Here is a 27,989-nt window from a genome sequence, read left to right on the forward strand (position 1 = left end):
GGATGGTGGCATGCGCCTGTAATCCCAGCTACTTAGGAGGCCGAGGCAGGAGAATCACTTGATCCCACGAGGCTAAGGCTGCAGTGAGCTGAGATTGTGCCACCGCACTCCAGCCTGGGTTTCAGAGTGAGACTCTGTCTCAAAAAATAAATAAATAAATAAATACAAATAATAAAATAAATAAAATAAAACTACTATAAGAAAATGGGGAAATGCTCCAGGATATGGGTCTGGGGAAAGATTTTATGGCTAAGACCCCAAAATCACAGTCAACAAAAACAAAAACAGACAAATGGGAGTATATTAAAGTAAAAAGCTTTTGCACAGCACAGAAGCAATCAACAATGAAGAGACAATATAGGAGAAAATATTTGCAAATGATTCATGTGACAAGCACTGTTTATTTTTGAGGTACAATGTCCATCTGCTCTACTGCAATTTAGGCCCCGAATCGGTGGGACGGGGTCTGATTCCTTGCTCTTCCTCCCTCAGGTGCCCAGTGAAGCCCTGCTCAATTTCAATTCAATTACATCAAAGTACAAAGCCAGCACCTCTGCTCCCTTTTACCACTCCTGTTTGCTATTTCACTTCTCAGGCAGGTCCTGGGGCCCACCTGCAACCTCCTGGGCCTCATTCTCAGCCTTCTTGCCTTGGAGTTCCATTGCTGAGGAGGGCCACCAGGCTTGGCATGTGGGTGCCCCATTGCCCTCTGAAGCATGGTGTTGCCACACAGGAAGCACAGTCCTCACTGTCACTCCGTATGTCCTTGCTTCACACAAGCCTGCCATCTCAGTATGGGGCACCCGAACTCCTCCTGCCCCCTCCTCCCAGTCAAAAAAGCCTCTGGGTCCAGGGGTGTGTACACAGCAGCCCCAGCATCTTTGTTGAGCAGTCCTGGATGGGGTCATGTCTGCCCTGGCTTTCCACCCTTCCATGACCAGCTTCCCATTCCATGTCCCGGATCCTGTCCCAAAGTCTTGGCCAGAATCAAAGTGCCATCCCCATCCAGCCCTGTGAGCTCCTCAGGCCCAGCTCTGTCCCGGAAGCCCTTTGCCCAAGGCGCCTGGCCATTGCCCTTGACTCGGCTGTCATTTCCTCTCAGGCACTTCCCCGTTCAGCTCCTAACTCCAGCTGAGACACCAGCTGAGGCCCCGCCTGGCGTCTACAGGTCCTTCCCTGCACCCACCTAGGGCCCCATGGCACCCATGCTAGTCTGACCCTCCTGCCTGCCAGCAAGCAGGGCGGAGAGCTGGAACAAGAGTCAAACACTGTCAACTTGATCGAGGAGGAACTCCAGGAAGGGCATGGAAAGCAACTCCTCTTTCTGGCTGCAGGGGTTCAGTCTATCTGACCCGGGGTACGGGCTGACAGTGACAACGTAATCAAAGCACCTCTCCAAGACCCCCAGGAAAACCGAGCTGGTTACCTTATAGCCTAGCTTCCCTGTACCTTTGAATTGCCATGATCCTTATTATGTGACACTCAAATCTCGTCACAGCTTACCCCAGCGCCTGGCACGGGAAGGCCAACACCTCAACAGCACTGGCCTCTGGGTCTGGGGTTTTTCAGGGAAGCCCTGGAAAGCCTGACAATCTCCTGGCTAAAGGCCCCAGACTCTCCCGCACGCGTTTAAACAGCAGGCACTGTCACCTCCAGGCCTTTAGCATTTATGGTTAGTTATGTCCCCCCCCCTCCGCATGACCTTCCTTGCTGTCTTTCTGTGGATAAAGGAATATCAATTAATATTAATTTGGCTTCTGGACTGATTCCGGGCAAGGCCCTTGGAAACCAGCAGCTGCGTGTGTGTGTGTGTGTGTGTGTGTGTGTGTGTGTGTGTGTGTGTGTGTGTTTTTGAGACAGCGTCTTGCTCTGTCGCCCAGGCTGGAGCAGTGGCGCGATCTCAGCTCACTGCAGCCCTGAACTCCCTGGCTCAAGCCATCCTCCCATCTCAGAGACCCAAGTAACTGGGACCACAGGCGCGTGCCACCATGCCTCCGGGTGTCGCTATGTTGCCCCGGCTAGGCTCAAGCGATCCTCCCACCTCAGCCTTCCAAAGTGTTGGGATTACAGACATGAGCCAACGCATCAAGCCTTAGTTTTCTTATTTACCATGGGTGGGGGACTTGGGGACATATAAGTGAGGTAACTAGCCAAGGTCACAAAGAGCAGGTGGTGGCACAGACAGGCAAGAATTCTTCTCTTTGTCCTTTCTCAAATGGATACTTCCAACTGCATGAATTAAAACACAGAGGATTACAAAATACATGTAATATGTTGAGAGGCGACTTTAAAAATATTGTTGAAAATGTGTGAGACGGTGACGTGTGCTTCTTTACTAACGCATTAAATTACAAGGTCTTCCAGCAGGACGCATAACTTCAGTAACTTCAAAGTAATAATTCTGCCCGCCGATAGATCTGGTAGATCTTGTAATTTAATTGAACTTCTAGACGTTTACAACAAAAGCCACAGGCTCTGACAGGACCTGTCTATTTCTACTGGCGACTGCCGCTCCCGGGCAGCAGCTTGGGTCCCCGCGCTGTGGCCTGCGCGTGGCAGGGAGGATGCCGCCGCCGCCGCGCCCGGGCGGCCTCCTAGAGGAGGCGAAACGTGGGGGCGAGGCCGGGACCCACCTCCCAGGGCTGCCGTGAGCACTTACAGTATTGGCGCGAAAAGGCCAGCGATCACCATACGGGTATTTTGCCTCACTCGCCTCGCTGGGGGAAATTCAAATCTCCGAAAAGGGCGGACCCGAACAGCGCCGGTGCGCCTGCGCGCAGGGCGGGACTCGGGGCCTGGGAAGCGGGCGGTGCGAGGTGACGCGAGGTGACGCGGCGCCTCCCGCGCTCGCCGGCCCGCCGGGCTCGGGCACCACCGGCCGGACTGCGGGCCTCTCGGCAGTGGGGGCGGCCGAGCGCGCGGCGGTCTGGGGCGCGCGGCCCGGCTCATTTAGCTGCGGCACGGGCGGAGGCGGTGGCGCCCGAGACAAGGACCGGCGGCCTGGGAGCCTGGGAGCCGGCGGAGGCTCCACCCCCGGGCGCCGGCGCTCGGCTGCGTCGCCTCCCACTCTCGCCCCGCCCCCGACTCCCCCGCGGCGCGCCTCGGGTCGCCTCCTGCGGCTGCTGGGTGTGCAGGGCGGGAAAACGCTCGCTCCTCGACCGCAGGCGCGGCTTCAGTGGCTCTTCGCCAACCCCGGCCACCTGCGTGCCCCTGTCCCCGCTGCTGGTTAAAGGCAGTTTCTCGGGCGTGCGTCCCTTCAGCGACCCGAGAGACTGTTCCCGAGGGGGGCGGGGCCGAGCGCGTCGGAGGGGGTTGGCACCCTCATCCGGGCATTTCCGAGATGCCGCCGCCGCCATCTTTGTTTTGTGCTGAAAGTCGCTATTGACGCCCGCGGACGGCCGGGCGAGGGGAAGTGGCAAGATGGCGGCTCCCAGGGCGGAGGCGTGGAGGCTCGCCCGGTGGGGGGGCCGTGGGGCGGGGCGCGCCTGCGCCTGCACCTGACCTGAGCGCGGCTCGAGCTTTAGCCCAGCGCGAGGCCGCGCCGACCCCCACCCCCGCCGCGAGGCAGCGCAGGGGTCCTTTACGAGGCTAGGGTCCTTTACGAGGCTTGGGCCCAGGGGCGAAGCGGTGCGAGGGCGAGTGGGGGGAAGCGGTGAGGTCACCCGACTCCGCCCCCTCGCCCGACCGCCGGCGCCGCTGCCGCCATGTTTAGTTGTTACTTCTTCACACAAGATGGCGGCTCCCAGGGAGGAGGCATGAGCGCCCTGCCGTTACCGCTCCTTCTGCCGTACAGTTGCCGCTTCAGGGCCTAACTCTAGCTCTTTGAAGCGGCTCCTGTGGGAAGGAGTCATAAGGCGGGAAGTGAGGATCGGACACCGCCTTGAGTTTGGTTTGCAGTGGAAGAACTGACCCAGGAGGAAGAGAATAGGGGGGAACGGGGAGCTAGTCTCAAGATGGCGGCTCCCACGGCGGCAGGCGCAGCCTGAGCAGCAGAGGCGGACTAAGGGGAGAGGCGCGAGACTTCACAAGCCGTACGGCGCGAGCCCCCAAACGGCCCTCGAGAGCTCGAACTGGTTCCACCGGCGTCCGGCCCGCCTCCATTCGTTAGGTGTGTCGAGGCTGTTTCGGGAGCGGCGGCTGCACTAGCGCTGGGCGGGGAAGCGGGACGGTCTCAAGATGGCGGCTCCCACAATTGTGGTCTGAGCGCCGGCGGGGCTGCGACGACCGCGGCGCTTGTGGCTCCTTTCCACCCGCCCCGGAAGCCGGCCAGTGCTGGGGACTTGGGGGTGTGGGAACCGGGCCGGGGCTCCGCCATTTCCGGCGGGGGAGGGCTACGACTGAGGAAGGGAGGAGAGAGAGGCGGCTCAAGATGGCGGCTCCCAGGGCCTCCCGCCCGAGCTTGTAAGCGGGAGCGCCCGGGCGAGTAGTCGGGGCGACGGGACCCGGCGGCCTCCAGCTTCTTGAGCCTAGGCGCTCGACAGTTTCGGGCGGCTCTTGAGGAGACGGGGTGAGCGAGAAGAGAGGGAAGAGCCAAAGGGAAGGAGGGCAGTTAAGATGGCGGCCTCCATGGAGTCGTCTACCGCTGTGTGAGGAACCGCTTCTCCGTGAGAGCTGCCTTAGACGAAAGGGGGTGTGTGAAAGGAATTGAGGGGCTCCCTTCCCGCTTGTTGACTTCTCCCCACCGCACCCTTTCCCGGAACTATGGCTTCGGCCGTGTCGCCCGCCAACTCGCCAGCGGTGCTTCTGCAGCCCCGCTGGAAGCGAGTGGTGGGCTGGTCGGGTCCAGTGCCGCGGCCCCGCCACGGCCACCGCGCCGTGGCCATCAAGGAGCTCATCGTGGTGTTTGGCGGCGGCAACGAGGGAATAGTGGACGAACTGCACGTGTACAACACGGGTGAGTGCAAAGCCCGCTGGGTCCTCGGCTCTTTCCCTCCCTCCATCTCCTCCCTCTCCCTCCTCTTTCCTCCCTCCCTCCATCTCCTCCCTCCCTCCATCTCCTCCCTCCCTCCATCTCCTCCCTCACCCTCTACCCTTCCCTGGCTCTCTCTCCCCTCCTCCCTTCCCCGTCCCTCTCCCCCCTCCCCGTCCCCTCCCCCCTCCTCCCCCTCCCTCCCCACTGATCGGCTTGCCCCTCCCCTTTGCTGTGCCGGGCTTCAGTGCTTTTCTCTGATCTTCTCCCCGTTCCCTTGTCTCTCCCGTGTTTGAGGATTGGTTTGCGTTAGTTAAAAGAAAGCCCCTAGTCCGACTGGTGAGGGAGAAGGGCTGTCGCCAGCAGTGGTGACTTCAGACCCACACCGTTACCCAGCGGGCTGGGGCTGGGGCGGGCGGATGTGTCCCCTTGGCGCAGGCAGAGCTCCCCTCTCTCTCTCTCCCTCCCTTCTCCTGCGCCTGCTCAGCTCTCCCTCATCTCGAGTGCCCATTCTGGAGAAATGACCATTTCTAGATTACAGATTCGGTCTCTGTCTCTTGAAAAAGGGAGGAAAGGGAAGTGCTATCAGGACGCAGAGTTTTAACATCGGCCGACCCGGGTAATGCCGGAGCCTTGGGGACCCCTAGGACGGGCCGGCGGCAGGGCCGCCTCTCCCTTTCCACATTTACTTCTGCAGCATTTCTTTCCAAGTCGCCCCTTCTCCTAATCTGGTGCCTTCTGGTTTACAAGCTAAATTCCAGTTACCCCTCAGCGGCGTGCGTAGTCGTGCGTTTCCCCGCTTCTGCGGATCCAGGGGGTTACCCCACCCGCTCTTCTGCCTCCCTGCAAAACCCAAGCCCTTGTTAGTTGGGAAGGGGAGGAACCTCTCTCTTCAGGTGTGGCTGATGCACCACGGCCTTCGTGGGGGCCCACGAAGGCCGTTTGTTGTTGCCCCTGCCTAGTAGCCTTGCCTAGTCTCTAGAGTAGAAAGCCTGCTGCTGTCCATGACAGCTTTGTGGCATCCTTTTTCTTGGTGGCTACTTGGCCCGTTTTGTGCCCCTAGCACAAGGGTCAGCTCTCAAGTTGCCTACTGACTGCCCGTTGGCCCACAGGACCCTGGCCTTGCCCAGAAGGCAGGGTCAGGGTGAGTTCTGTCCCAGGCAAGAGCTGGAAGAGTCTGGGTGAGGGAAAAGCCCCCTGCAGGCGGCGGTGGGGAGGCCTTGGGAAGCCCTAGTCCTGAGTGGCAGGCACGGCTCCCAGCACTAACCCCTTGCTGCGCGGCCGTTCTCTCCTGGGGGCCCTGGCCTCGGTGGTGGCCCTGCAGACAAACCCTCGCTAGGTGGGCTTTGTGTCCTGGGCGGTGAGAGACTGCTGTTCTTTGACTGAGCTCCAGTGCCTCGATGCTCTGGGGGTGGGAAGCTGGAGCTGCCTGGAGGGAGAAAGTTGGTTTGGGGAGTTGGGAAGGCTGGAGCTGGGCTCTTGGGTGCCGCTTCCTTCCCCACCCCACAAGGCAGAAAGTGCTGGTTTCTCCACATCTTGGAGATTATCGCCACCTACCACGTTGACTTTGAAAGGCTGGTGGGTTGTCTGTGACCGTTTTTCGTTCCAGGTCTCTCAGCACCTGTTGCCTCCAGGGAGCAGGGCCTTTCTCAGCACCCCCCCGGGCGGGGGCGCTTGGTGGTTGGTGGTGCCCCGCGCCAGCCCAGGCAGCTGCAGTAGCAGGAATTAGCTCAGTAAGCTAAGGCTTCTCCACTGGTGGGGCTGTTTATAGAGGCACCGTCACCATGAGCAGCACCTTCTCCACTCTGTGGACCGACTTTCTTCTCATAAGGCCTGGAGCAGGCTCCCTGGCAGGGAAACGCAATTTTAGAAAGTAGGGCAGGGGCCTAATTACAGTCGGCTCCAGAGTCCACCACCACTACTGCCTTGGCTTCCTGGGGCCTCTGCATATTCATTAGTTTATTAAAATGAATTGACCACTTTGGCATGAATTCATTACCAGTCTGCAAAGACAGGTTGTGCATTAGAGGGTAGCCTGCCTTCCAAAGGGCTGCTTAAAATGAAGCTCTGGGATCCTCCAGGGTAGCAGTTTGGAAACTGTCATCGGCAATTCCTCAGACGAGAGAGCAGCTGGCAGACCTAACGCCCTCTTCCTCACCGGGGTTTCTGCCCCCTCCCGCCAGCCCGGCCTCGTCACCTTTGTCTTGTCTCCTTTTGTTGTGTTTGGGATGAGGTCAGGGCATATTCTCACGCCTGTGCCCCTTGCACTTCCGCGGGATCAGTCCTCAAAAAGCCTTGCACCTTTGGAGAGTACTGATCTGGAAGGGGTTCCCGTTGCTAGGATAAGAAAGCTTCAGGGGGTGCGTGCTTTGAGAGCTCTTAGGGTAGCTACTGTGCTTGTCCTTAGGGAATTTTAGTTTCACGTGGCAAGCTAAAGGATTCAGAGTGCTGCCAGGTTGCGGGGGGAGTGCGAGCTTTGGCCACGTTGGCTCTGTAATGTCCATAGGCTCTTGGAGCTGGAGGGAGCCTTGGAAAATATCTAGTGGAGCTACTTCCTTGTTTCTGCAGATGAGGAAATTGGGGTCCAAGAGGGGAAGTGACAGGTCCAGGGTCGCCCCCCCCGGCTGGTGGCGGAGTTGGGCGGGAGTGCAAACCTTCATAGAGGCCATTCTGCCACCTGTCTCTTGGGGCCCATCATCTTTGAAATACCTCCATTCTCTGTCCCTGTATCTAATTGGTCATTGTGTCGGGCAGGCATCAAATCTGTTCCCTTCCACACCAAGTCCTCCTCTCCTCTTACTAGACTCTTGCAGTCACTTCCTGATTGGCCCTGCTAGTTTCATTTGTCGGGAAATCCTGTTCACCCTTCAAGGCCCGGCTGAAACGTCACCTCTTCTGAGAAGCCCTTTCCAGTCCTGCCCTCCCCTCTCCAGCAGTCGCACTGCTCTGTGCTCCCAAGGGCCGGGCTTGGTCAGAGCTCTTCTAGGGTGTTTGTCTCATCGTGGGAAGGGGGCACGCAGCCTTCCTACCCCATTGGGAGTATGAGCACAAGATCCATGCCCTCTGTGCCTCCCAGCACGTCGTATGCCACACAGGAAATGCTCTAATGTGACAGGTGGAACAGAGAGGAAGGCAGCTTGTTGAACTTGACCGGCTACCTCACTGCATGGGCACCAGTCTCTAGGTGGTGATGGGACAGTGGCACCCAGGGATGGAGCTGGCAGAGCATGAAGTGGGTGGGGGAGCTGATGAAACACAGAGAGGCCGGGGCACAGCCTTGCTCAGGAGAGGGGAGCTGGAGTGGTGTTCATCAAGGGCAGGGTCCTTTCCCCACCTTCCCCTCCCAGCTGAGAGCCAGCATTTCCAGGATGAGGGGCCCAAGGATTGGGTTACATGACACCCCCCAGATGAGTCAGGGGTGACTGAGAGCAGCTGTCACATTGAAAAGCTGGGAGAAGGGAGGAGAGCTTGCTCGAGTGCTTTCAGGGGGCGGAACCAGGACTCGTGGGTGAGATGAGGAGCCGCAGGTTTGTCTTCACACCAGGAGCTGTGCTCCCTGACAGACCTCTCTTGACGGGGGTGGGGAGGGCCCCTGCCCTGCCTGGAGTGTTCTAGAATGAGATCAGCACCTCTTGGGTCCTGTAGAAGGATCTGGTGAGCGGGAGTCCCAAAGATATCACAGGGCGCTTCTGGCCTGGCCCACCGGCTCACTGATCAGCGTGTGATAGGAAAGCTGCCCGTTGACCTCATGTGCCATTTAGCTTTGTCCCATACCCTGACCCGCAGCCCCATAGCTGTGGGCTTTGACCACGAGGATGCTCAGGGGAGTGAGGGTGGCTGCCTGGACATGGGACCCTTGGGCAGGCACAGATCCGTCGCTTCAAGTCAGTGACAGGGCTCTTGTCTCTGTCTCTGTTTTACGCTGTGACCTCAGGTGTCGCTTGCCCTTCTGGGCTCTGCCCCTTTACCTACCGAGAGCAGTTGGCCCAGGCAGCCTTAGGTCTCCTTATGTGTTTACCCTGGTAGCTTGCACGGAGCTCCCTCCAGGGATTGGTCAAGACAGCTCTCCAGTGCGCAAGGCTGTTGGCCTTGGCAGCTCTTGCTTTTCTGGGGTGGTTTTTGCACTGGGAATGAGAGAGAGGCAGAGGGCCAGGATCCAAGCTTGCACATGTGGGCAGCACAGGTGTTGTCCCTCTGCTTTAGGGAAATGGCAGGGGAGCTCTAGTGCTAGGCATGTCCGAGGCCCAGTGACTCAGCTGAATGGCTGCAGAGACTGTCAGCCTGCTCGAAGCCTACCCACAAAGTGGGTGCTGGAGAGCGGGGTGGGGGTGCTCTCGCCTCGGGAGGAGCGGTGGTGGTACAGTTGTGCTGTGGGGGGTTTTCTGGTCTTTGTTTGTTTGTTTGTTTGTTTTGAGGTTAGGTCTTGCTCTGTTGCCCAGGCTGGGATGCAGTGGCGTGGTCTCAGCTCACTGCAGCCTCGAACTCTGAGGCTCAGGCAGTCCTCCCGCCTCAGCCTCCTGAGTAGCTAGGACCACAAGTGTATGCCACCACACTCAGCCAGTGTTTTAAAATTATTTGTAGAGACGGGGTCTCCCTGTGCTACCCAGGCTGGGAGTTGTGCTTTGGATAAGGGCTAGCCTTGCACATGGTTCCGCATTGAGCCCTGGGGGTGACAGCGTGAGACTGGGTGGGACCAGAGTGCAGTGGGGCGTGCATTCCCGACCATGGTCAGCTGCCTGGCCCCGGGTGCACACCTGAATATGGAAAAAAAAACACTTTGTTTTTCCTCTTCTATGGTCTCACAACACTTTTGGCTACCAAACTGAATAGTCTGTGTTGTATCACAATATCACAGCATCCCTGTGTGGAAGCCTTCCCACTTCCCACCCCACAGGAATCCCCCCATGCCCTGCCACGCCCTGGGGGACCCATCTTGCGTCTTGAGTCATGTGGAGGGGCCTCAGCTCCTTTTGCCCTCTGCTTGCTGAGATCTCACCCAGGCCAGCGCAGAGGCACGGAGTCGGGGTTGCACCTGGCCCCCAGTTTGGGGTTTCTGGAAAGAGTGTGGCGAATCCTCTGAGGGACCCCTCATAGGAGGAGCTTTTCGGGGAAGCCCTGGCCTGCCAGGTGTGAGGGGAGTCGAGTTTGAGGACATGAGGGAAGGGCCTGGTCCCAGCTGAAGGCTGGCTGCGCCATCCTGCGCAAGCAAAGCAGTGCCTAAGGTCTGATTCCCCTCTTTCTTGGTGGTCTCCTCACCCCCCTGAGCTTTTGAGAAGCTTCTGTGACGGCTCTGCTGAAACTGCTGCCTCTGGCTTGCAAGAATGTTCTGGAGTACCATAGGTGTGGCAGCAGGGGCAGGGAGGGATGCTGGTGGACCATCACCTAGGAGACCAGAGGAAGTCCGGGAGGTCAGAGCAGAGGCCGGGTCTCATCCCCATGGCTCTTCGCAGCCTGCAGCGGTTGCTGTTTTGGCCACTTGAAAGTGCTGCTCTGGGCTCTGGCTGTCCTGACCCTGTGATGAAGGGACAAAAAATGTGGGCTCCAGGGAGGAGGAGCACAGGCCCACCAAGAGGGTATTTTGGGGAGAAATTCATGTCTGATCACTGAGTGCTAGGGAAGGAAGGCAGTGGCTAGATTCCCAGTAGCTGATGAGGGATTTTGCACAGTAATTTCCCGCTCATTAAGATGACCTTGGCGAGAAGCAGGGTGGTCACAGGCTCTTTTGCACTGGCCTGAAGTTGAGGGGTTTGGAAGATGGCCCAGATAGCGCGGCTGGAGTTGCTAGAGCACCCGCAGGGATGGTGCTGGCTCAGCCCCTCTCACCAAGCTTGATGGCTGGCAGGTTTGGGGAATGAGAGGAATGGGGGCTCCCAGGTGTTCTGACTTCTGCCTCCTTCTGTTCCCCAGCAACCAACCAGTGGTTCATCCCAGCCGTGAGGGGGGACATTCCCCCTGGGTGTGCAGCCTATGGCTTCGTGTGTGACGGGACTCGCCTCCTGGTGTTTGGCGGGATGGTGGAGTATGGGAAATACAGCAATGACCTCTACGAGCTCCAGGTAAAGCAGCCCCAGGTTCTCACTCTGCCTCCTTGGCCCCACGTGACCTGACGGTAGTGGCTTCAAGGTTGAGGCAAGCGAGAGGTGGAAGGGATGCTTGAGAGTCTGCCAAGGCCGCTTTGAACTTGGCCCACCTCAGAAGAAGGCAGGGCCCAACACCTAGGACCTTCTTGCTCCAGCAAGGCACCTCGCTCACCCCTGGCCATTTCCTCCTCCACCACAAGTTGCCCTGGGACCCCAGTGGTGGCCTTCTCATCCCACGGTTCAGTCTCCAGGTCTTGATTTTGCAGGCGAGCCGGTGGGAGTGGAAGAGACTCAAAGCAAAGACGCCCAAAAACGGGCCCCCTCCATGTCCTCGACTCGGGCACAGCTTCTCCCTTGTGGGCAACAAATGCTACCTGTTTGGGGGTCTGGCCAATGATAGCGAGGACCCAAAGAACAACATTCCGAGGTGAGGCTTGGTTCTTTTCTCTGGAACCCCCTGGGTGGGTGTGCTCTCACACGCACAGGGCTCCGTGGTGTCCTAAAGAATGTGCGCAGCAGAGCCCCGCGGCCGGGTCCCTTTCTCATGCTGGGCTGTAAATGAGAGAGCGGCACCGGATGCCCTCTCAGGAGTTTTCAGGCTCCAAAATCGCTACTGACCCTGAGCAGGCCTCATGGGAGGAGGGCCAAACCAGAGGTGAAAGCCACTTTGCCTTGGGCTGGCCCAGCTCTCAGACTCAGCTTAGAGCTGCTCGCGTTCCTTCTCGGCCTCCGCTGCCTACAAGTTTCCTGATGGGTATTTTCCAAGGCCCGTGGCCAAGGACTGTCTGTCTGGAGGTAGTCCCAAGCCGGCGCCCCCTCTTGCTCTGCAGAGCCCTCATATAATGCCCAGCTTTGTGTGCATGGCGGGGGCCTGCTCTGCTGGGTCTGGACTCGGGGCTGCTGTGCAGCCTCACCCACCCTGTCCCCTGTTCCAGTTGGACTCATCCTAGGGAGCTTCTGGCAGCCCCTTCCTCAAGAGCTAGGGCAGAAGAACTTCAGAGCTCCCATGGCCCTAGCCCCTTTGTGTTCTGGGGAGGCTGCCACTCATTGATAGCCATCCAGCGAAGCCTCTGGCGTGAGGAGTCGAGACTTGCCATAACTGATCTTTCCTCATCAGGTACCTGAATGACTTATATATCCTGGAATTACGGCCAGGCTCCGGAGTGGTAGCCTGGGACATCCCCATCACTTACGGGGTCCTACCACCACCCCGGGAGTCACATACTGCCGTGGTCTACACTGAAAAAGACAACAAGAAGTCCAAGCTGGTGATCTACGGCGGGATGAGTGGCTGCAGGCTGGGGGACCTGTGGACCCTAGATATTGGTGAGCAGGGTGGTAGCACCCCAGCAGCCATGGGACAAAGCGGGTCTGCCTCTTGGCTGGCCCCGTGGGTGGCGCTGTTGTATGGTGAGGTGGGGCTCTTAGGGAGCTGGAGCATACCACTTCATGCTTTCCTCTTGTCGTGGTGGGCCAGGGTGGGGTACCCTGGATTGTCCCTAGGTTTGGGGCTGTTATCTCTGCCCTGTGCTGGCTCATTGGGCTGAATTGGTCTGCGGGCTTATGAGAGAATAAGACATTAAGGCTTTCTTGAATGGAATTCTCTGGATCCGGGTAGCATTAGTCCCTCTTGACTCGTCAGTGGTCAGACTGTGGAGTGCTGCATCCTGGTCTGACTGCTGCATCCTGGTCTGACTGCTGTGGTACCATTGGATGCTGGTAAACCGTGAGGCCTTCGGGGACTGCTTGGGCAGGTCACCAGCTGGTGGTATCAGGAGTGGTTGGGAAAGATTACCAACTGTGGATCTTCGGAGGCCTCTTCGACTGGGAGAGAGGAGATGGCGATGTTGTCCTATAGATCAGTCGGCACTCCAAAGAAGCAGTTTTCCTGTGAGAGAAATTTCCAACAGTTTGCTAAAATGTCTGTAGCCTAAGGTGGTTATGGCGGTGAACGTATTTCATGGAGAGTTCAGGGTGCGCTCACCACTCCTCCCCCAGCACAGAGTGCAGTCCTGGCTCAAGGCAGGCGCTCAGGATGTACCTGAAGGAGCGCTATTGCTAGCCTGGTCAAAACCGCCTGGGTAACACAGGAATCTAGCTACCATGACAACAGTCAGAGGGCCTGCCTTGGGCTGTAGGGAAGCCAGGGATGGAATTCTCTCACTGAGACAGATCCTACCTTCCTGAGCTAGCTTGAATCCAGGGAACGACCTGTGTGCAGTCCAGCTTGTGTAACCCTTTCCACTCCGTCTCTCTGCAGACACCCTGACGTGGAATAAGCCCAGTCTCAGCGGGGTGGCGCCTCTTCCTCGCAGTCTCCACTCGGCAACCACCATCGGAAATAAGTAAGTGGCTCCTCACCTGCGTCTCTCTTCTCTAGACTGGCGTGGCCCCTCCCCTGAAGGGCTCTCACTCAGTTTTGTCCTGTCAGACCCTAAGGCCTGAGGATGCCTCTTTCTGGCTGGGCTGGCATTCGGTAGCCCTGTTTTTCCATTACGACCCTGGGGGACCAAGGAAAGACAGATTCGGGGGGAGAGGGCCACACACAAGCTGAGTCTGAGACCCTCCCCGGGCCTGTGAGGCTCCGCCCCATCAGGTGCAGAGTGTTCTAGGTCCTCTGTGCAAGCACCTGGGTGTCTTTGTGAATGCCCAGGTCCTAAAGGGAACCTAGGAACTATGGACATGAAGGTGAACTTTAGATGAGCTAAATGGCACTTTTATGTGGTAGAGGTGACACAGTTCTTCTGAGGGCTGAGCCACCAGGCAGGAGAGGGCCATATCAGGAGGCTTCACGCATCCTTGGGGACTCTCCTGGGGAGAGCCAGAGGACCGAGCTCTAGAACTGGGGTAGCAGAGGTGGCCTCTAGCTTGGCACCAACTCTACAATCCTTTCCCACTCTTCCCTCCTCACTCCCAGAATGTACGTGTTTGGTGGCTGGGTGCCTCTCGTCATGGATGACGTCAAAGTGGCCACACACGAGAAGGAGTGGAAGTGTACCAACACGCTGGCTTGTCTCAACCTGGGTATGGCCTCCTCGGGCTCCGAGTGGCCTGTGGGAGGCTGCAGGAGGCTGGCCCATCTCAGCCTAAGAGCTGTGTGGGGTGTGCGGGGAGCAAGCTGGGCCCCCGGCTCCCTTTGGAATCCACTGGAAGGATCCAGTGGGCAGAGCTCTCTGAAGCAGTGTTCCGCCTCTGAGTTTTTTGAATGAGCTCTCCATCCAAATGGCCCAACATCCAAAAGTGCAAAAGCCTCTGCGGCACAGGGCCTCCTTCCCTCCTCCTGGTTCTGCTTCTCAGAGGCAGCCATGTGGGTGGTTTCCTGTCCACCCTGAAGGGGCTCTTCATATCCAAGCATTAGCCATAGGTCCCTTTAAAAACAAACAATGGCAGCCTGGCGCAGGCAGTGCCACACCTGGCCTTTCTCATCCGCCGTATCTTGGAGATCACTCCACGTCCCTGCCCCGCAGCAGCCTCCTTCGAGTTGCGGTTGTGCTGCTGTAACTTGTACAGGCGCCGCTCCGTGAGTATCCTTGCACCATCTCCACCCGTGTGCAAGTGTATCCTAGGGGTGAAAACCTAGAAGTAGGGTTGCTGTTGGATGCGGCTGAACTGCCCTGCACAGAGGCTGTGCCCACGTAGGCGCCTCCGGTGGTGCCCTCACGGAATGGTCAGGCCACTCTTTGCCAAGCCTGATGGGTAGCCGAAGCTCCGCCTCCGGCTCACCATGAGCCCCAGCTGCTGCGGGCCCGAAAATAAAAATGCTAGGCGCCGGTGGTTGAAGTTTAGATTTCTTTTGCGTGAGAGTGCGTGTTTTTTCTTAAGATCTTTCTATCATGTTTTCCCTAAACCGCTTTACCCATTGCCGTCTCTTTCTGTGAGTTGTAGTGTTCCTTAACAGGCAAGGAGGTAAACCTCTGACTGTGTTTCTCATGGTTTTCTTAGTTGGCCGTTGGTGGTTTGTAATTTTATTTTTTGTGTTGCTTTTTGCCACAAAGGGTTTCTTTGTTTTGTTGTTTTTAATGTAATAATCCGATAACTTCTTGATTTTAATTCCCATCCTTGACAACAAAAGAACCAAGGGCAACCAGGGGTGGCGGGTTTCCTCTATCCTCCCTGCTGACCTCCCTTGTCTGCCCTCCCCCAGATACCATGGCCTGGGAGACCATCCTGATGGATACACTGGAGGACAACATCCCCCGCGCTCGGGCTGGCCACTGCGCAGTCGCCATCAACACCCGCCTGTACATTTGGAGTGGGCGTGACGGCTACCGCAAGGCCTGGAACAACCAGGTCTGCTGCAAGGACCTCTGGTACCTAGAGACAGGTAGGCCCGGCCCAGCCGACCCCCCTCCTCCCACAGCCTCCCGCCCCTTCTCACCAACTGCATTCTCCCACAGAAAAGCCACCACCCCCAGCCCGAGTACAACTGGTACGCGCCAACACCAACTCCCTGGAGGTGAGCTGGGGGGCAGTGGCAACAGCCGACAGCTACCTTCTCCAGCTCCAGAAATATGACATTCCTGCCACGGCCGCTACTGCCACCTCCCCTACACCCAATCCGGTCCCATCTGTGCCTGCCAACCCTCCCAAGAGCCCTGCCCCAGCAGCAGCCGCACCTGCTGTGCAGCCACTGACCCAAGTAGGCATCACGCTCCTGCCCCAGGCTGCCCCCGCACCCCCGACCACCACCACCATCCAGGTCTTGCCGACGGTGCCTGGCAGCTCCATTTCTGTGCCCACCGCAGCCAGGACTCAAGGTGAGCCCAGGGGACCAGGGACGTTTGAAAGTAGGGGGCTAGCCTCCGGGGAGAGGCAGCAGCCAAGTAGGGGCTGCGAGATGGCAGCCTAGACAGCAGGCCAGCAGCCGGGAGCTTTGGGCTTGTCTCCAAGGGTTTTAGGGGGATGCTAAAGCCTGGCCCCACCTGTGGAAATGATCACCCTCAGGGCACAGAGAAGAGCCAGACTCCCACACGAGCAGGCCAACAGAAGTGGCTCAGGGCTGCCTGCAAAGGGGCTGCGGACATCGTGCAGAAGGTGATGGCTGACGGCTGGCCCCTTCTCTCATCAGGTGTCCCTGCTGTTCTCAAAGTGACCGGTCCTCAGGCTACAACAGGAACTCCATTGGTCACCATGCGACCTGCCAGCCAGGCTGGGAAAGCCCCTGTCACCGTGACCTCACTGCCCGCTGGAGTGCGGATGGTTGTGCCAACGCAGAGTGCCCAGGGAACGGTGAGGAGTGGTCACTGGGGCGGGTGGGACTTCCTGCTAATCCAGTGGATTAAGTTGCAAGTGTACTGAGGGGTTCTCATCCCTCTCGGGCTCTGGTACCACGCACCCCACACCTTTCCCTCCTGGGACATGCGGATGGGGAGAACGCTCCTGTGAGGTCGTGGCGGGAATTAATAAGTTAATGCCTAGAAGGCCTAACCTGCTGCCTGATCCTAAGGGCATTTGCCACGTGGACTTTCTTGTCCTGCAGCCTGAGAGGAGGATCTAGCCAGCTGGGCTTGCCACAGGCCCACGAGAATCAACTGGACCTGATTCTCGTCTTTAGAAAGGATCCAGAGCTCCCAGCCACCTCTTGCCACGGGGGTTGCCGTGCATGGTCGGTGGTGGGAGCCCTCCGTGTCTGGGGCCAGGAGAGCGGGGTCTGGCAGTAGAGAAAGCTGATCCATGCTGGTGGGATGAGGCTCCCCAGAGCAGGGCAGCCCCTGGGCAGGTTCCGGTTAGGTCCACCAAGCAGGGAGGTGGGTGGCACCCGTGTCCTGGCCTCACATGCCTGTGCCTGCTGCAGGTGATTGGCAGTAGCCCACAGATGAGTGGGATGGCCGCGCTGGCCGCTGCGGCCGCTGCCACCCAGAAGATCCCCCCTTCCTCGGCACCCACGGTGCTGAGTGTCCCAGCGGGCACCACCATCGTGAAGACCATGGCTGTGACACCTGGCACTACCACCCTCCCAGCCACTGTGAAAGTGGCCTCCTCGCCAGTCATGGTGAGCGTCTTCCGGGGCTTGTCACTGTGGTCAAACAAGCATAGTCATTCCCTCCGGGCTTTAGAGCTAGCCGTTGGACCGTGGGCTGCAGAATAAGCTGTCTCCATTAAGGGCGTCATGGCCTCAGGTGAGAGCTGTGGGCTCAGCCTCCTCCCTTGCCTGTTAAAGGAAGGGGGAACCAAGCTGTTCTTGGGCTTAGGAGCAGGAGGAGGAAGAAGGTGAGTGTTGAGGCAGGAGCTATGGGCCCACCGTGGACATCTTGGGTGGTTTCCCCATGTCTTTCTCTGCCTGGCCCATCACTCGTCTCTGCCTCCTCCAGGTGAGCAACCCTGCCACTCGCATGCTGAAGACTGCAGCCGCCCAGGTGGGGACATCGGTTTCCTCCGCCACCAACACGTCTACCCGCCCTATCATCACAGTGCACAAGTCAGGCACTGTTACAGTGGCCCAGCAAGCCCAGGTGGTGACCACAGTCGTGGGCGGGGTCACCAAGACCATCACCCTGGTGAAGAGCCCCATCTCTGTCCCAGGAGGCAGCGCTCTGGTGAGTGATGGGTGCTGCCAGGCTACGGCCACTGCCAGTGGTGAATGGCCGCCCTGGGCCAGCTCCAGGAGAGTCTCAGCCAGGCCATGCCCTTGTTTGGTTTCCAGATCACTCCCTGCTCCATCCCTTCCTTTTTAGATTTCCAATCTGGGCAAAGTGATGTCGGTGGTCCAGACCAAACCAGTTCAGACTTCAGCAGTCACAGGCCAGGCATCCACGGGTCCTGTGACTCAGATCATCCAGGTGAGCTCTCAGTCTCTGCACATACGCAAGAGCGGGGGCCTGGGTGCCAGGCCACAGGAAGAACTCGTGTCCCTGCCCATGGAAGATCCCATGAGCACACATGGCTCAGAAAGTTCTGCTGCTCAATCCCCTCGCCCACAGCCTCCAGAACATTCCCTGAGCCTCCAAGGCTGCCAGCAGAGAGTAGCCAGACCATACTTCCCTTCCTGACAGTGATGCCGGCTCATGCACCTGCTTCCCCCTTTCAGACCAAAGGGCCCCTGCCAGCGGGAACAATCCTGAAGCTGGTGACCTCAGCAGATGGCAAGCCCACCACCATCATCACCACCACGCAGGCCAGTGGGGCAGGGACCAAGCCCACCATCCTGGGCATCAGCAGCGTCTCCCCCAGTACCACCAAGCCCGGCACGACCACCATCATCAAAACCATCCCCATGTCGGCCATCATCACCCAGGCGGGCGCCACGGGTAGGGGCCTCCCCCGACATATGAGTGTCTGCAAGTCCTCACTGGAGGGGAAATGGAGTCCGGGTTATAAGGCGCGCTGTTTCTGTTTAGTTTACCCTTTTCTATCTTCTCCTTGCTGCCTTTTGTGTCTAAGGGTAGTGGGGAGATGGGCAGGGCTATGGCTGTGACTTGTGGATCTTCATTATAGTCTAGGGGCAGCAGGGGCAGCCCTCACAGCCTGTCTCTCCTGGGCCCCCCACTCTCCCATCCAGGTGTGACCAGCAGTCCTGGCATCAAGTCCCCCATCACCATCATCACCACCAAGGTGATGACTTCAGGAACTGGAGCACCTGCCAAAATCATCACTGCTGTCCCCAAAATTGCCACTGGCCACGGGCAGCAGGGAGTGACCCAGGTGAGGCACTCCCAGCCGTCTCTCAGCCCAGTGTCCTAGTGCAGTCCACCCCAGCACGCCACGCAGGTCCTCCTGACGGGCCTGGGAGGGGAAGCATCGGTGGCATCCACCAGCTTGGTGGTGACGTTGGTGGCACTTTCCTCTGGTGTTCCAGGTGGTGCTTAAGGGGGCCCCGGGACAGCCAGGCACCATCCTCCGCACTGTGCCCATGGGGGGTGTTCGCCTGGTCACACCCGTCACCGTCTCCGCCGTCAAGCCAGCCGTCACCACGTTGGTTGTGAAAGGCACCACAGGTGTGTACCTGTAGGCTAGGACCCCTGCCACCCCTAGATTATAATGAAGCAGGGCTGGCCTTCAATCCCTGTGGCACAGCTGGGGGGCACAGCAGCTCCTCTCTCCCGAGCCTTCTGTGCAAGCAGCTCCAGAGTGCCCCAGCCTGTGCGGGAGGAGCTGCTGGGAAGGAGACAGCAGCAGCCTTGGCCCAACTCTGCCTCCTTTCCTTCAGGTGTCACAACCCTAGGCACAGTGACAGGCACCGTCTCCACCAGCCTTGCCGGGGCGGGGGGCCACAGCACCAGTGCTTCCCTGGCCACGCCCATCACCACCTTGGGCACCATCGCCACCCTCTCAAGCCAGGTGATCAACCCCACTGCCATCACTGTGTCGGCCGCGCAGACCACGCTGACAGCGGCAGGCGGGCTCACGACCCCGACCATCACTATGCAGGTAGGGCAGGGCCTGAGGCTGCGTGTGGGCGAGGGACCCCACACAAGTGGAAGCACGTGAGGCTCACACCGTCCGTCTGCAGGCTTTTCCTTCCTGGTGTTGAGCTGCTGCCGGGTGCAGCCATGGCAGGCCTTTCCTCACCTGGGGCATTTTCCCTGGTGTCACATGGTCCCTGTCACTGGGTGTCCGTGGTTTGGCCGTCATGGTTTGGCCATGCCTGGTGTTTGAACACGGGGTTCTTCCTCTCGCAGTGTTCTAGAGGACGCTGCAGCTCATCTGCATGTGTGTGCAGTGTTCTGTTCATACATGTTAAGGAAAACGGTGAAACGTTTGTTGTTGGCCTTTGAGCGTTGTGGGGGATTTCCATTCTCTGACAAAGAACTTGACTCCAGCCAGCCTCCTGCCTTTCCCTTCCCTGTCCTCACAGCCTCCTCCTCATCCCAGTTGCCTTTGAGGCAAAGTGGTGCCTCTTCCCTGGCCTCTGAGCAAGTCAGTGTCTTGGGGGCAGGGGCGAGTGGGTCTTACGTTTGCCAGGGCCGTTGAGAAGTGGTCAGTGGTCCCAGCCTGTGCGGTGACAGTGCAGGACAGTGGGAGGGACAGGCAGCCAGCCAGCTGCGGCACTAACTCTCCTCCTCGTGTGTCTCCCCAGCCTGTGTCCCAGCCCACCCAGGTAACTCTGATCACGGCACCTAGCGGGGTGGAGGCCCAGCCTGTGCACGACCTCCCTGTGTCCATTCTGGCCTCCCCAACTACAGAACAGCCCACCGCCACAGTTACCATCGCCGACTCAGGCCAGGGTGATGTGCAGCCTGGCACTGTCACCTTGGTGTGCTCCAACCCACCCTGTGAGACCCACGAGACTGGCACCACCAACACGGCCACCACCACTGTTGTGGCTAACCTTGGGGGACACCCCCAGCCCACCCAAGTGCAGTTCGTCTGTGATAGACAGGAGGCAGCTGCTTCTCTTGTGACCTCAACTGTGGGGCAGCAGAATGGTAGCGTGGTCCGAGTCTGTTCGAACCCGCCCTGTGAGACCCACGAGACGGGCACCACCAACACCGCCACCACCGCCACCTCCAACATGGCCGGGCAGCATGGCTGCTCAAACCCACCCTGCGAGACCCACGAGACGGGCACCACCAACACTGCCACTACAGCCATGTCGAGCGTCGGCGCCAACCACCAGCGAGATGCCCGTCGGGCCTGTGCAGCCGGCACCCCTGCCGTGATCCGGATCAGTGTGGCCACTGGGGCGCTGGAGGCAGCCCAGGGCTCTAAGACCCAGTGCCAAACCCGCCAGACCAGCGCGACCAGCACCACCATGACTGTGATGGCCACCGGGGCCCCGTGCTCGGCCGGCCCACTCCTCGGGCCGAGCATGGCACGGGAGCCCGGGGGCCGCGGCCCTGCTTTTGTGCAGTTGGCCCCTCTGAGCAGCAAAGTCAGGCTGAGCAGCCCAGGCAGCAAGGACCTGCCCACGGGGCGCCACAGCCATGCGGTCAGCACCGCTGCCATGACCCGCTCCAGCGTGGGTGCTGGGGAGTCCCGCATGGCACCTGTGTGCGAGAGCCTCCAGGGTGGCTCGCCCAGCACCACAGTGACTGTGACAGCCCTGGAGGCACTGCTGTGCCCCTCGGCCACCGTGACCCAAGTCTGCTCCAACCCACCATGTGAGACCCACGAGACAGGCACCACCAACACCGCCACTACCTCGAATGCAGGCAGCGCCCAGAGGGTGTGCTCCAACCCGCCATGCGAGACCCACGAGACAGGCACCACCCACACGGCCACCACCGCCACTTCAAACGGGGGCACGGGCCAGCCCGAGGGTGGGCAGCAGCCCCCTGCTGGTCGCCCCTGTGAGACACACCAGACCACTTCCACTGGCACCACCATGTCAGTCAGTGTGGGTGCCCTGCTTCCCGACGCCACTTCTTCCCACAGGACCCTGGAGTCTGGCCTAGAGGTGGTGGCAGCATCCAGCGTCACCCCCCAGGCTGGCACCGCGCTGCTGGCTCCTTTCCCAACACAGAGGGTGTGCTCCAACCCCCCCTGTGAGACCCACGAGACGGGCACCACTCACACGGCCACCACTGTCACTTCCAACATGAGCTCAAACCAAGGTGAGTGAAGGCGGCCAGCCTGGCTTTCATGGTTTCCCAGCCCCCCAGGCTGAAAGGCCAAGACAGTGATGGCGGGGTCTGTCCAGAGTCCACCAGTCAGGCTCCTTGGCACCCAATTTACCAGTGGGGAGAGCTGGGGCGTCCTGGCTGTACCTGAAGCAGATGGAGGTCTCCAGGAGCCTGTCCTGCCTTATCTGGCCCTCTCCTTGGTGGCAGAGGAAGCCTGTGGTGGTCAAGCCAAGTATAGGCCTGGGGGGCTCCTGCTGAGCAGCCGCCTGCCTGTCGCCCCCACAGACCCCCCACCTGCTGCCAGCGATCAGGGAGAGGTGGAGAGCACCCAGGGCGACAGCGTGAACATCACCAGCTCCAGTGCCATCACGACAACTGTGTCCTCCACACTGACGCGGGCTGTGACCACCGTGACGCAGTCCACACCGGTCCCTGGCCCCTCTGTGCCGGTAAGAGCCCAGGGGGCCGTTTTCCTCCCCGCCTTCCCGGCCTACGCCCGTGCAGTTCCACACTCAGACGCCAGATGTCGCTCTTGTACCAGGCATGGGGCTGCTCCTGGTCCCTTTTCCGGACCATAAAAGGGCAGGCCTGGGTGCCTGCTGCGGCAGGAGGCAGGAGCCTCACTGTCCCCGCATCTCTGGGGCGCTTTTATTTCTGTGACTGGTTCCCATCGCGTGTCACTTCACCACAGCCTGTGTAAGACATGGCGGGGGTCTGAGTGCCTGTTTGTCCAGGCCAGGGTGACTGAGGACAGGTTAAACCTGACCGGGGGTCTCAAGGGTCTTTGTTCTCATGCTGCTCAGAGAACCACTGTCCTCTCCCTATTTAACATGGGCTCGAGCTGGCCCATCAAGAATGAAAACTTAGGCCCACAAGGAAAGGTGAAGGCTGGCTTGCTTCTCAGCCCTGCTGCCTGGCTCTGGCCCCTCTCCTCCCCTCTGACAGGGGCTTCTCTCCCTTTCTAGAAGATCTCATCAATGACTGAGACTGCCCCAAGGGCTCTGACTACTGAAGTCCCCATCCCGGCCAAAATAACAGTGACCATAGCCAACACAGAAACTTCTGACATGCCCTTCTCTGCTGTTGACATCCTGCAGCCCCCAGAGGAACTCCAGGTGTCGCCAGGGCCTCGCCAGCAGCTGCCACCACGGCAGCTTCTGCAGTCGGCTTCCACAGCCCTGATGGGGGAGTCCGCCGAGGTCCTGTCAGCCTCCCAGACCCCTGAGCTCCCGGCCGCCGTGGATCTGAGCAGCACAGGGGAGCCGTCTTCGGGCCAGGAGTCTGCCAGCTCTGCGGTGGTGGCCACTGTGGTGGTCCAGCCACCCCCACCCACGCAGTCCGAAGTAGAACAGTTATCACTTCCCCAAGAGCTAATGGCCGAGGCCCAGGCCGGCACCACCACCCTCATGGTAACGGGGCTCACCCCCGAGGAGCTGGCAGTGACTGCTGCTGCAGAAGCAGCTGCCCAGGCCGCAGCCACGGAGGAAGCCCAGGCCCTGGCCATCCAGGCGGTGCTCCAGGCCGCGCAGCAGGCCGTCATGGGTGAGCGCTGGTGCAACCTTGGGGAAGCCGGGCCCCTCTGGGGAGGAGTAGGCCGCGGAGACAGCCTGGGAAGAGGAGCCCATTTCCCTCTAGGGTGGCATGAGCCAGATGTGATGGGGAGGACGAGCACAGGGGACCCCAGGCAGGCCAAGTAGTAGAGACTGCCATGTAGGACAGGCTGGCTAGGGTTAGCGCCTGGGAAACAGGCAGGGCCCCTCAGCCAGGGCTTAGCCTACAGTGGAGCACAGTGGGAGGTGGACAGGGTCTCTAGGACAGGCTTTGGGGGCCTCCGCCCGGGCTGCCCGCTTCTGGCCAGCCTTCCTAGTAAGTCGTGTTTCTCTTGATCCTGGAGCAGGCACCGGCGAGCCCATGGACACCTCCGAGGCAGCAGCAACCGTGACGCAGGCGGAGCTGGGGCACCTGTCGGCCGAGGGTCAGGAGGGCCAGGCCACCACCATCCCCATTGTGCTGACACAGCAGGAGCTGGCTGCCCTGGTGCAGCAGCAGCAGCTGCAGGAGGCCCAGGCCCAGCAGCAGCATCACCACCTCCCCACTGAGGCCCTGGCCCCTGCCGACAGTCTCAACGACCCGGCCATTGAGAGCAATTGCCTCAATGAGCTGGCCGGCACGGTCCCCAGCACTGTGGCACTGCTGCCCTCAACGGCCACTGAGAGTAAGCGACTGAGGGCGAATTGGTGTTGGGGTGGTGGGGGCACCCAGGGAGGCGAGGGCAGGACGGGAGGCTCGGTCCCACTTGGGAGCCGGGTCTCCGGAGTCTTTCCCGCTGACACCTTCTTTCTTCCCAGGCCTGGCTCCATCCAACACATTTGTGGCCCCCCAGCCGGTTGTGGTGGCCAGCCCAGCCAAGCTGCAGGCTGCAGCTACCCTGACTGAAGTGGCCAATGGCATCGAGTCCCTGGGTGTGGTGAGTCGGGTGTGTTGGGGCTCCTGAGTCTGTAGCCTGGGGGGCAGCACTGCCTCTGGGTGCTGAGGGCCTGATCTCGTTGCACGATTCTGTCTTGCAGAAGCCAGACCTGCCACCCCCACCCAGCAAAGCCCCCATGAAGAAGGAGAACCAGTGGTTTGATGTAGGAGTCATTAAGGGCACCAATGTAATGGTGACACACTATTTCCTGCCACCAGATGATGCTGTCCCATCAGACGTAAGTGTCCCCAGGTGCTGATGTCCTCAGGTGGGTGGATCTTGGCTCCACCACCCTGAGCGGGGCTTACAGGAAACTCCTCCATCTTTGGGCCAAGATGAGTAGCCAGGAAGCCTGAGGAAGGTGGGCAGAGACCATCCCCCCTGAAGCAGTAGAAAAGGAGAGCTTTGGTTCCTTCCCGCCAGTACCTGGCCACAGTCAGCCTCGCCACGTCCCTCCTTGCCGTGAGGGGCCAGCCACCGCTGACCTCTTTTCCTTCTGGCTCATAGTCACCATGGACCTGCAACGTTCCTGGGGTGGCCCAGAGCTGCTTTCTCCACAGTGGAGTTCATGCCACTCCTCTCTTCCTAGGATGATTCGGGTACCGTCCCCGACTATAACCAGCTGAAGAAGCAGGAACTGCAGCCAGGCACAGCCTATAAGTTTCGTGTTGCCGGAATCAACGCCTGTGGCCGGGGGCCCTTCAGTGAAATCTCAGCCTTTAAGACATGCCTGCCTGGTTTCCCAGGAGCCCCTTGTGCCATTAAAATCAGCAAAGTGAGTCTTGCTGCGGGGTGGCCGTCTGTCCCTGGTTGGTTCCTGCCTGCCTCAGCACATGAGGTGGCCGGGGGAGGGGCATAGGAGGGCTAGGTCTTGAGTCCCAGTTTGTCTTAGTCCTTCCACTTGGGGGAGGATCTGTTTGAAGCTCCTTGAACTACCACATGGAATATCTCTACTGTGTTAGAAAATGGCTTATGGGAACCATGATTAGTCAGTTCTGGAAGCTTCTAGCCTGTTCTGTTGACCTTCTGACCCCCTGGGTTCTAGAGTCCGGATGGTGCTCACCTCACCTGGGAGCCACCCTCTGTGACCTCCGGCAAGATTATCGAGTACTCCGTGTACCTGGCCATCCAGAGCTCACAGGCTGGGGGCGAGCTCAAGAGCTCCACCCCGGCCCAGCTGGCCTTCATGCGGGTGTACTGTGGGCCCAGCCCCTCCTGCCTGGTGCAGTCCTCCAGCCTCTCCAACGCCCACATCGACTACACCACCAAGCCCGCCATCATCTTCCGCATTGCCGCCCGCAATGAGAAGGGCTATGGCCCGGCCACACAAGTGAGGTGGCTGCAGGGTGAGTGTCCTTCGTGGGGCTCTTCAGGCACAGGGAAGGCACAGGAAGCTGGGTGCAGCAGGAGGAACTGTCACCATCTGAGATTTCTTCCATGTGCAGCGTCTCCCTGCTTCCTTTGGCGCGCACACAGCCCCCCACGGGGGTGGCCATTGAGTAGAGCATGGGACCCAGCTCCGGGCCTGGGGGTGCAGGGGACGCTACCCCAGGATGTTTGAAGGGACAAGCAGTGAGAGGGCTGGCGGGGAAGTGTAGGTTTCCAAGCCCGAAAACAGCGCGTCCCAGGTCCCTGGAATGCAGCAGGTGAGGGGTGGAGGCCGGCCTGCCTCCTTCAGGTCATGCTCCTGCTCCAGCTCCCCTGGGGCTCTGGGACCTGGGAGGGCAGTGAGAGGTGGGAGCTCAGCTGAGTGGGGTTCTAACCTACGTCCAGAGGGGAGTGACTGGTGTCGTGTTCTGGTCCCAAGGAGTGGCATAAAAGGTGACCACCCACAGGGCAGGCGCCCCACCCTTGCCAGCTGCGGGTCATGCCATGTGGCACCGAGAGGCTCTGCAGGCAGGCAGTGCGCATGTGTTCCTTGCTGTTGTTCTGTCACAGTGCTGCTCACACATCTCTCCCATTCCTTCCAGAAACCAGTAAAGACAGCTCTGGCACCAAGCCGGCCAACAAGCGGCCCATGTCCTCTCCAGAAATGTAAGCAGGAAGCCCCTCTTGGGAACCTTCTGAGACTGGGGGTGGAAATAGCTGGGCTCAGCCTCTCGTCCATTGACTGGGGGCCCCTAACTGGCCCCACACCAGGCTCTGCACCAGCAGGGCCGACACTAACTTTCTCTTTCCTTTTTCTGCCTTCCAAGGAAATCTGCTCCAAAGAAATCTAAGGCCGATGGTCAGTGAGAGGAAGCTGACCAGCCCCTGGATTCTTCTCCAGACCCCCCTGCTTCAGGAACACCCGCCAGGGCCCACCCCTCCCGCCCCGTTCCAGCATTCGCACTTCACCCTCGCGAGCCGCTGTTCACTCCTCTCCCCTTTCTCTTTCTCTCTGTTTTTAAAATAATCTAAAGAAAGCACATTTTACCATTGCTGTTGGGAGGAAGCAGAGGCAGATGGGAAAGCAGAGAGAAGAGCGTGCTTCCTTTCCTCCCGGCTGCCGCCCACCCTGGGGAGAGACCTTTGCGAGGAGGGAAGGCGGAGCTGAGGACAGCCAGCTCCGCCCTCCCAAGGCTGTGTGTTCCTGAGGGCCAGGTCGGGGGCGGGCATGGAGCAGAGGAAAGGTGTCCCTCTTGGCCCTCCCCAGAGTGGCTTTCCCGGCACCCTGGCCTGGGTGTCTGGTTCTGTTTTCTTTTCTTCCCCTTGTGTTTCCAGTCACCTAACTTCCCTTCCTCAGGCTCCCCCGGCCCACTCTGCTCAGTGACCCCACAGGAAGCTTACACATTTTCTCAGAGGCCTTTGTGCTCCCACCTCTTCTACCCTCCCCTCTTCTTTCCCATTTTAAAAAAGAAAAGAAGGAAAAAGAAAATAGGGGCAAGGAGCCCCGCGGCGGCCTGGGCAGCGCCTGTGCAGACCTCCCTGCAGGCCGCACTGCCAACTGCTGCATTTGTTGTGTTTTTTAGGTTGAAATTGGTGAAGTTCACACTTTCATTGTAATTTTAGCGTGTGGGGTTTTGTCCCTCTTTTGTTGTTGTTAGCTGTGTACAGAATGTGTAATCTTTTTTCTTTTTCTTTTTTTTTTTGTTTTGTTTTGTTTTGTTTTTGTTTTTTTACTTTTTTCTTCTTGGCTAATTCTTGGCAGGGATCTTTCTGGAGGAAAAGCTGGGGCCAGCCAGGGCAGGAGAGGTGTGAAATCTGCCACGTGGGGCCTGCTGTTTGCCACCCAGCCCAACTTCCTGTTGCTGGCCCTTGCCCTCTGCCCTTTTGCCTGTCCTCAGGCCGCTGGAACAAAGGAAGGACAGCTCATTCCTCATGGGCGATCACTCTGCATCTATACCGTCGAGCCTGGGGGAGCTTGAGGGAGAGCTGGGGCCTCCTTGCCCTGGATTTCCAGCTCTCCCCATGCCCCCTCCCTGAGCACCACCGGCACCGCCTCCCACACAGGGCTGCTGCTTTCTGCAGCCACTGCTCCACCTCCCCCAAATTGTCATGGAAAGGGTGGAGAATGGAGGGGAACCAGGTGTCCTTGGAGGCAGCTCGGGAGGGCGACTGTAGTGTCACCCACAAGGGAGGCTAGGGCAATGGAGCAGGCCGCCAGCAGCAGCTGTGCAGCATGGAACCCAGGCCAGGCTCTGCGGCTGGGGGATCTGCTTGGAGTTTTCTGCCCCCCACCCCAAACTTCTGTCGAGGAGCAAGGCTTGCCAGCAAGTCAGAAGGATTTGAACCGAGCAGCCAATCTTTCCAGCCCTCCCCTACCGACCTCTGCCTGGAGACGCAGCAGCCGATGTCCTCCAGGGCCTCTGGTTTGTTGTATTATAGTATATTTCGCTGTGGAAAATGTCACGTTTAGTCACCTTGGAGCCCACTCACCTGGTCCTGTTGTTTTACCCCATCCCTTCTCTTGCGCGCCTATTGATTTGTTTCTGAGGAGAGTACACCGTTCACTATTGTAGAGTAACCCCTGTGACTCAATATTACCATAGTGCGATGTCGTTTTGTGCTATTTTGAACAATTAAAAGACTTTTTTTGAAATAACCACTAG

The 27,989-nt window shown here is 59.2% G+C and overlaps 1 protein-coding gene and 1 long non-coding RNA gene across 5 annotated transcripts; one reads left to right on the forward strand and one right to left on the reverse strand.

Moving 5' to 3' along the window:
• Window positions 1–3,415: 3,415 nt before the first annotated feature.
• Window positions 3,416–27,982, forward strand: HCFC1 (host cell factor C1). Of its 4 annotated transcripts, none has more exons than XM_058441634.1 (26): window positions 3,416–4,894; window positions 10,817–10,965; window positions 11,256–11,416; window positions 12,107–12,315; window positions 13,250–13,334; window positions 13,907–14,013; window positions 15,134–15,313; window positions 15,387–15,746; window positions 16,058–16,218; window positions 16,784–16,981; window positions 17,301–17,525; window positions 17,664–17,768; window positions 18,017–18,236; window positions 18,488–18,630; window positions 18,785–18,923; window positions 19,136–19,356; window positions 20,006–21,482; window positions 21,777–21,940; window positions 22,460–23,033; window positions 23,389–23,706; window positions 23,840–23,958; window positions 24,059–24,196; window positions 24,548–24,733; window positions 25,004–25,304; window positions 25,929–25,992; window positions 26,154–27,982. In XM_058441634.1, the coding sequence occupies exons 1-26, from the start codon at window positions 4,702–4,704 to the stop codon at window positions 26,191–26,193; spliced, it is 6,237 nt and encodes a 2,078-aa protein (XP_058297617.1). In that variant the 5' UTR covers window positions 3,416–4,701; the 3' UTR covers window positions 26,194–27,982. The 4 variants fall into 4 exon arrangements, with proteins under 4 accessions (XP_058297617.1, XP_058297618.1, XP_032613776.1 ...); XM_032757885.2 differs by having other exon boundaries at window positions 3,417–4,894; window positions 22,457–23,033; XM_032757888.2 differs by having other exon boundaries at window positions 3,417–4,894; window positions 22,589–23,033.
• LOC131383924 (uncharacterized) lies at window positions 5,416–6,773 on the reverse strand. Its single transcript, XR_009214328.1, has 3 exons — window positions 6,467–6,773; window positions 6,177–6,338; window positions 5,416–5,752 (listed from the first exon to the last, which is right to left on the reverse strand). It is a non-coding gene; the product is annotated as an uncharacterized LOC131383924 (long non-coding RNA).
• Window positions 27,983–27,989: the final 7 nt, after the last annotated feature.

Source organism: Hylobates moloch, unplaced genomic scaffold (genome assembly GCF_009828535.3).
Source record: "Hylobates moloch isolate HMO894 unplaced genomic scaffold, HMol_V3 SCAFFOLD_7, whole genome shotgun sequence".
In the NCBI taxonomy this organism is placed as follows: domain Eukaryota; kingdom Metazoa; phylum Chordata; class Mammalia; order Primates; family Hylobatidae; genus Hylobates; species Hylobates moloch.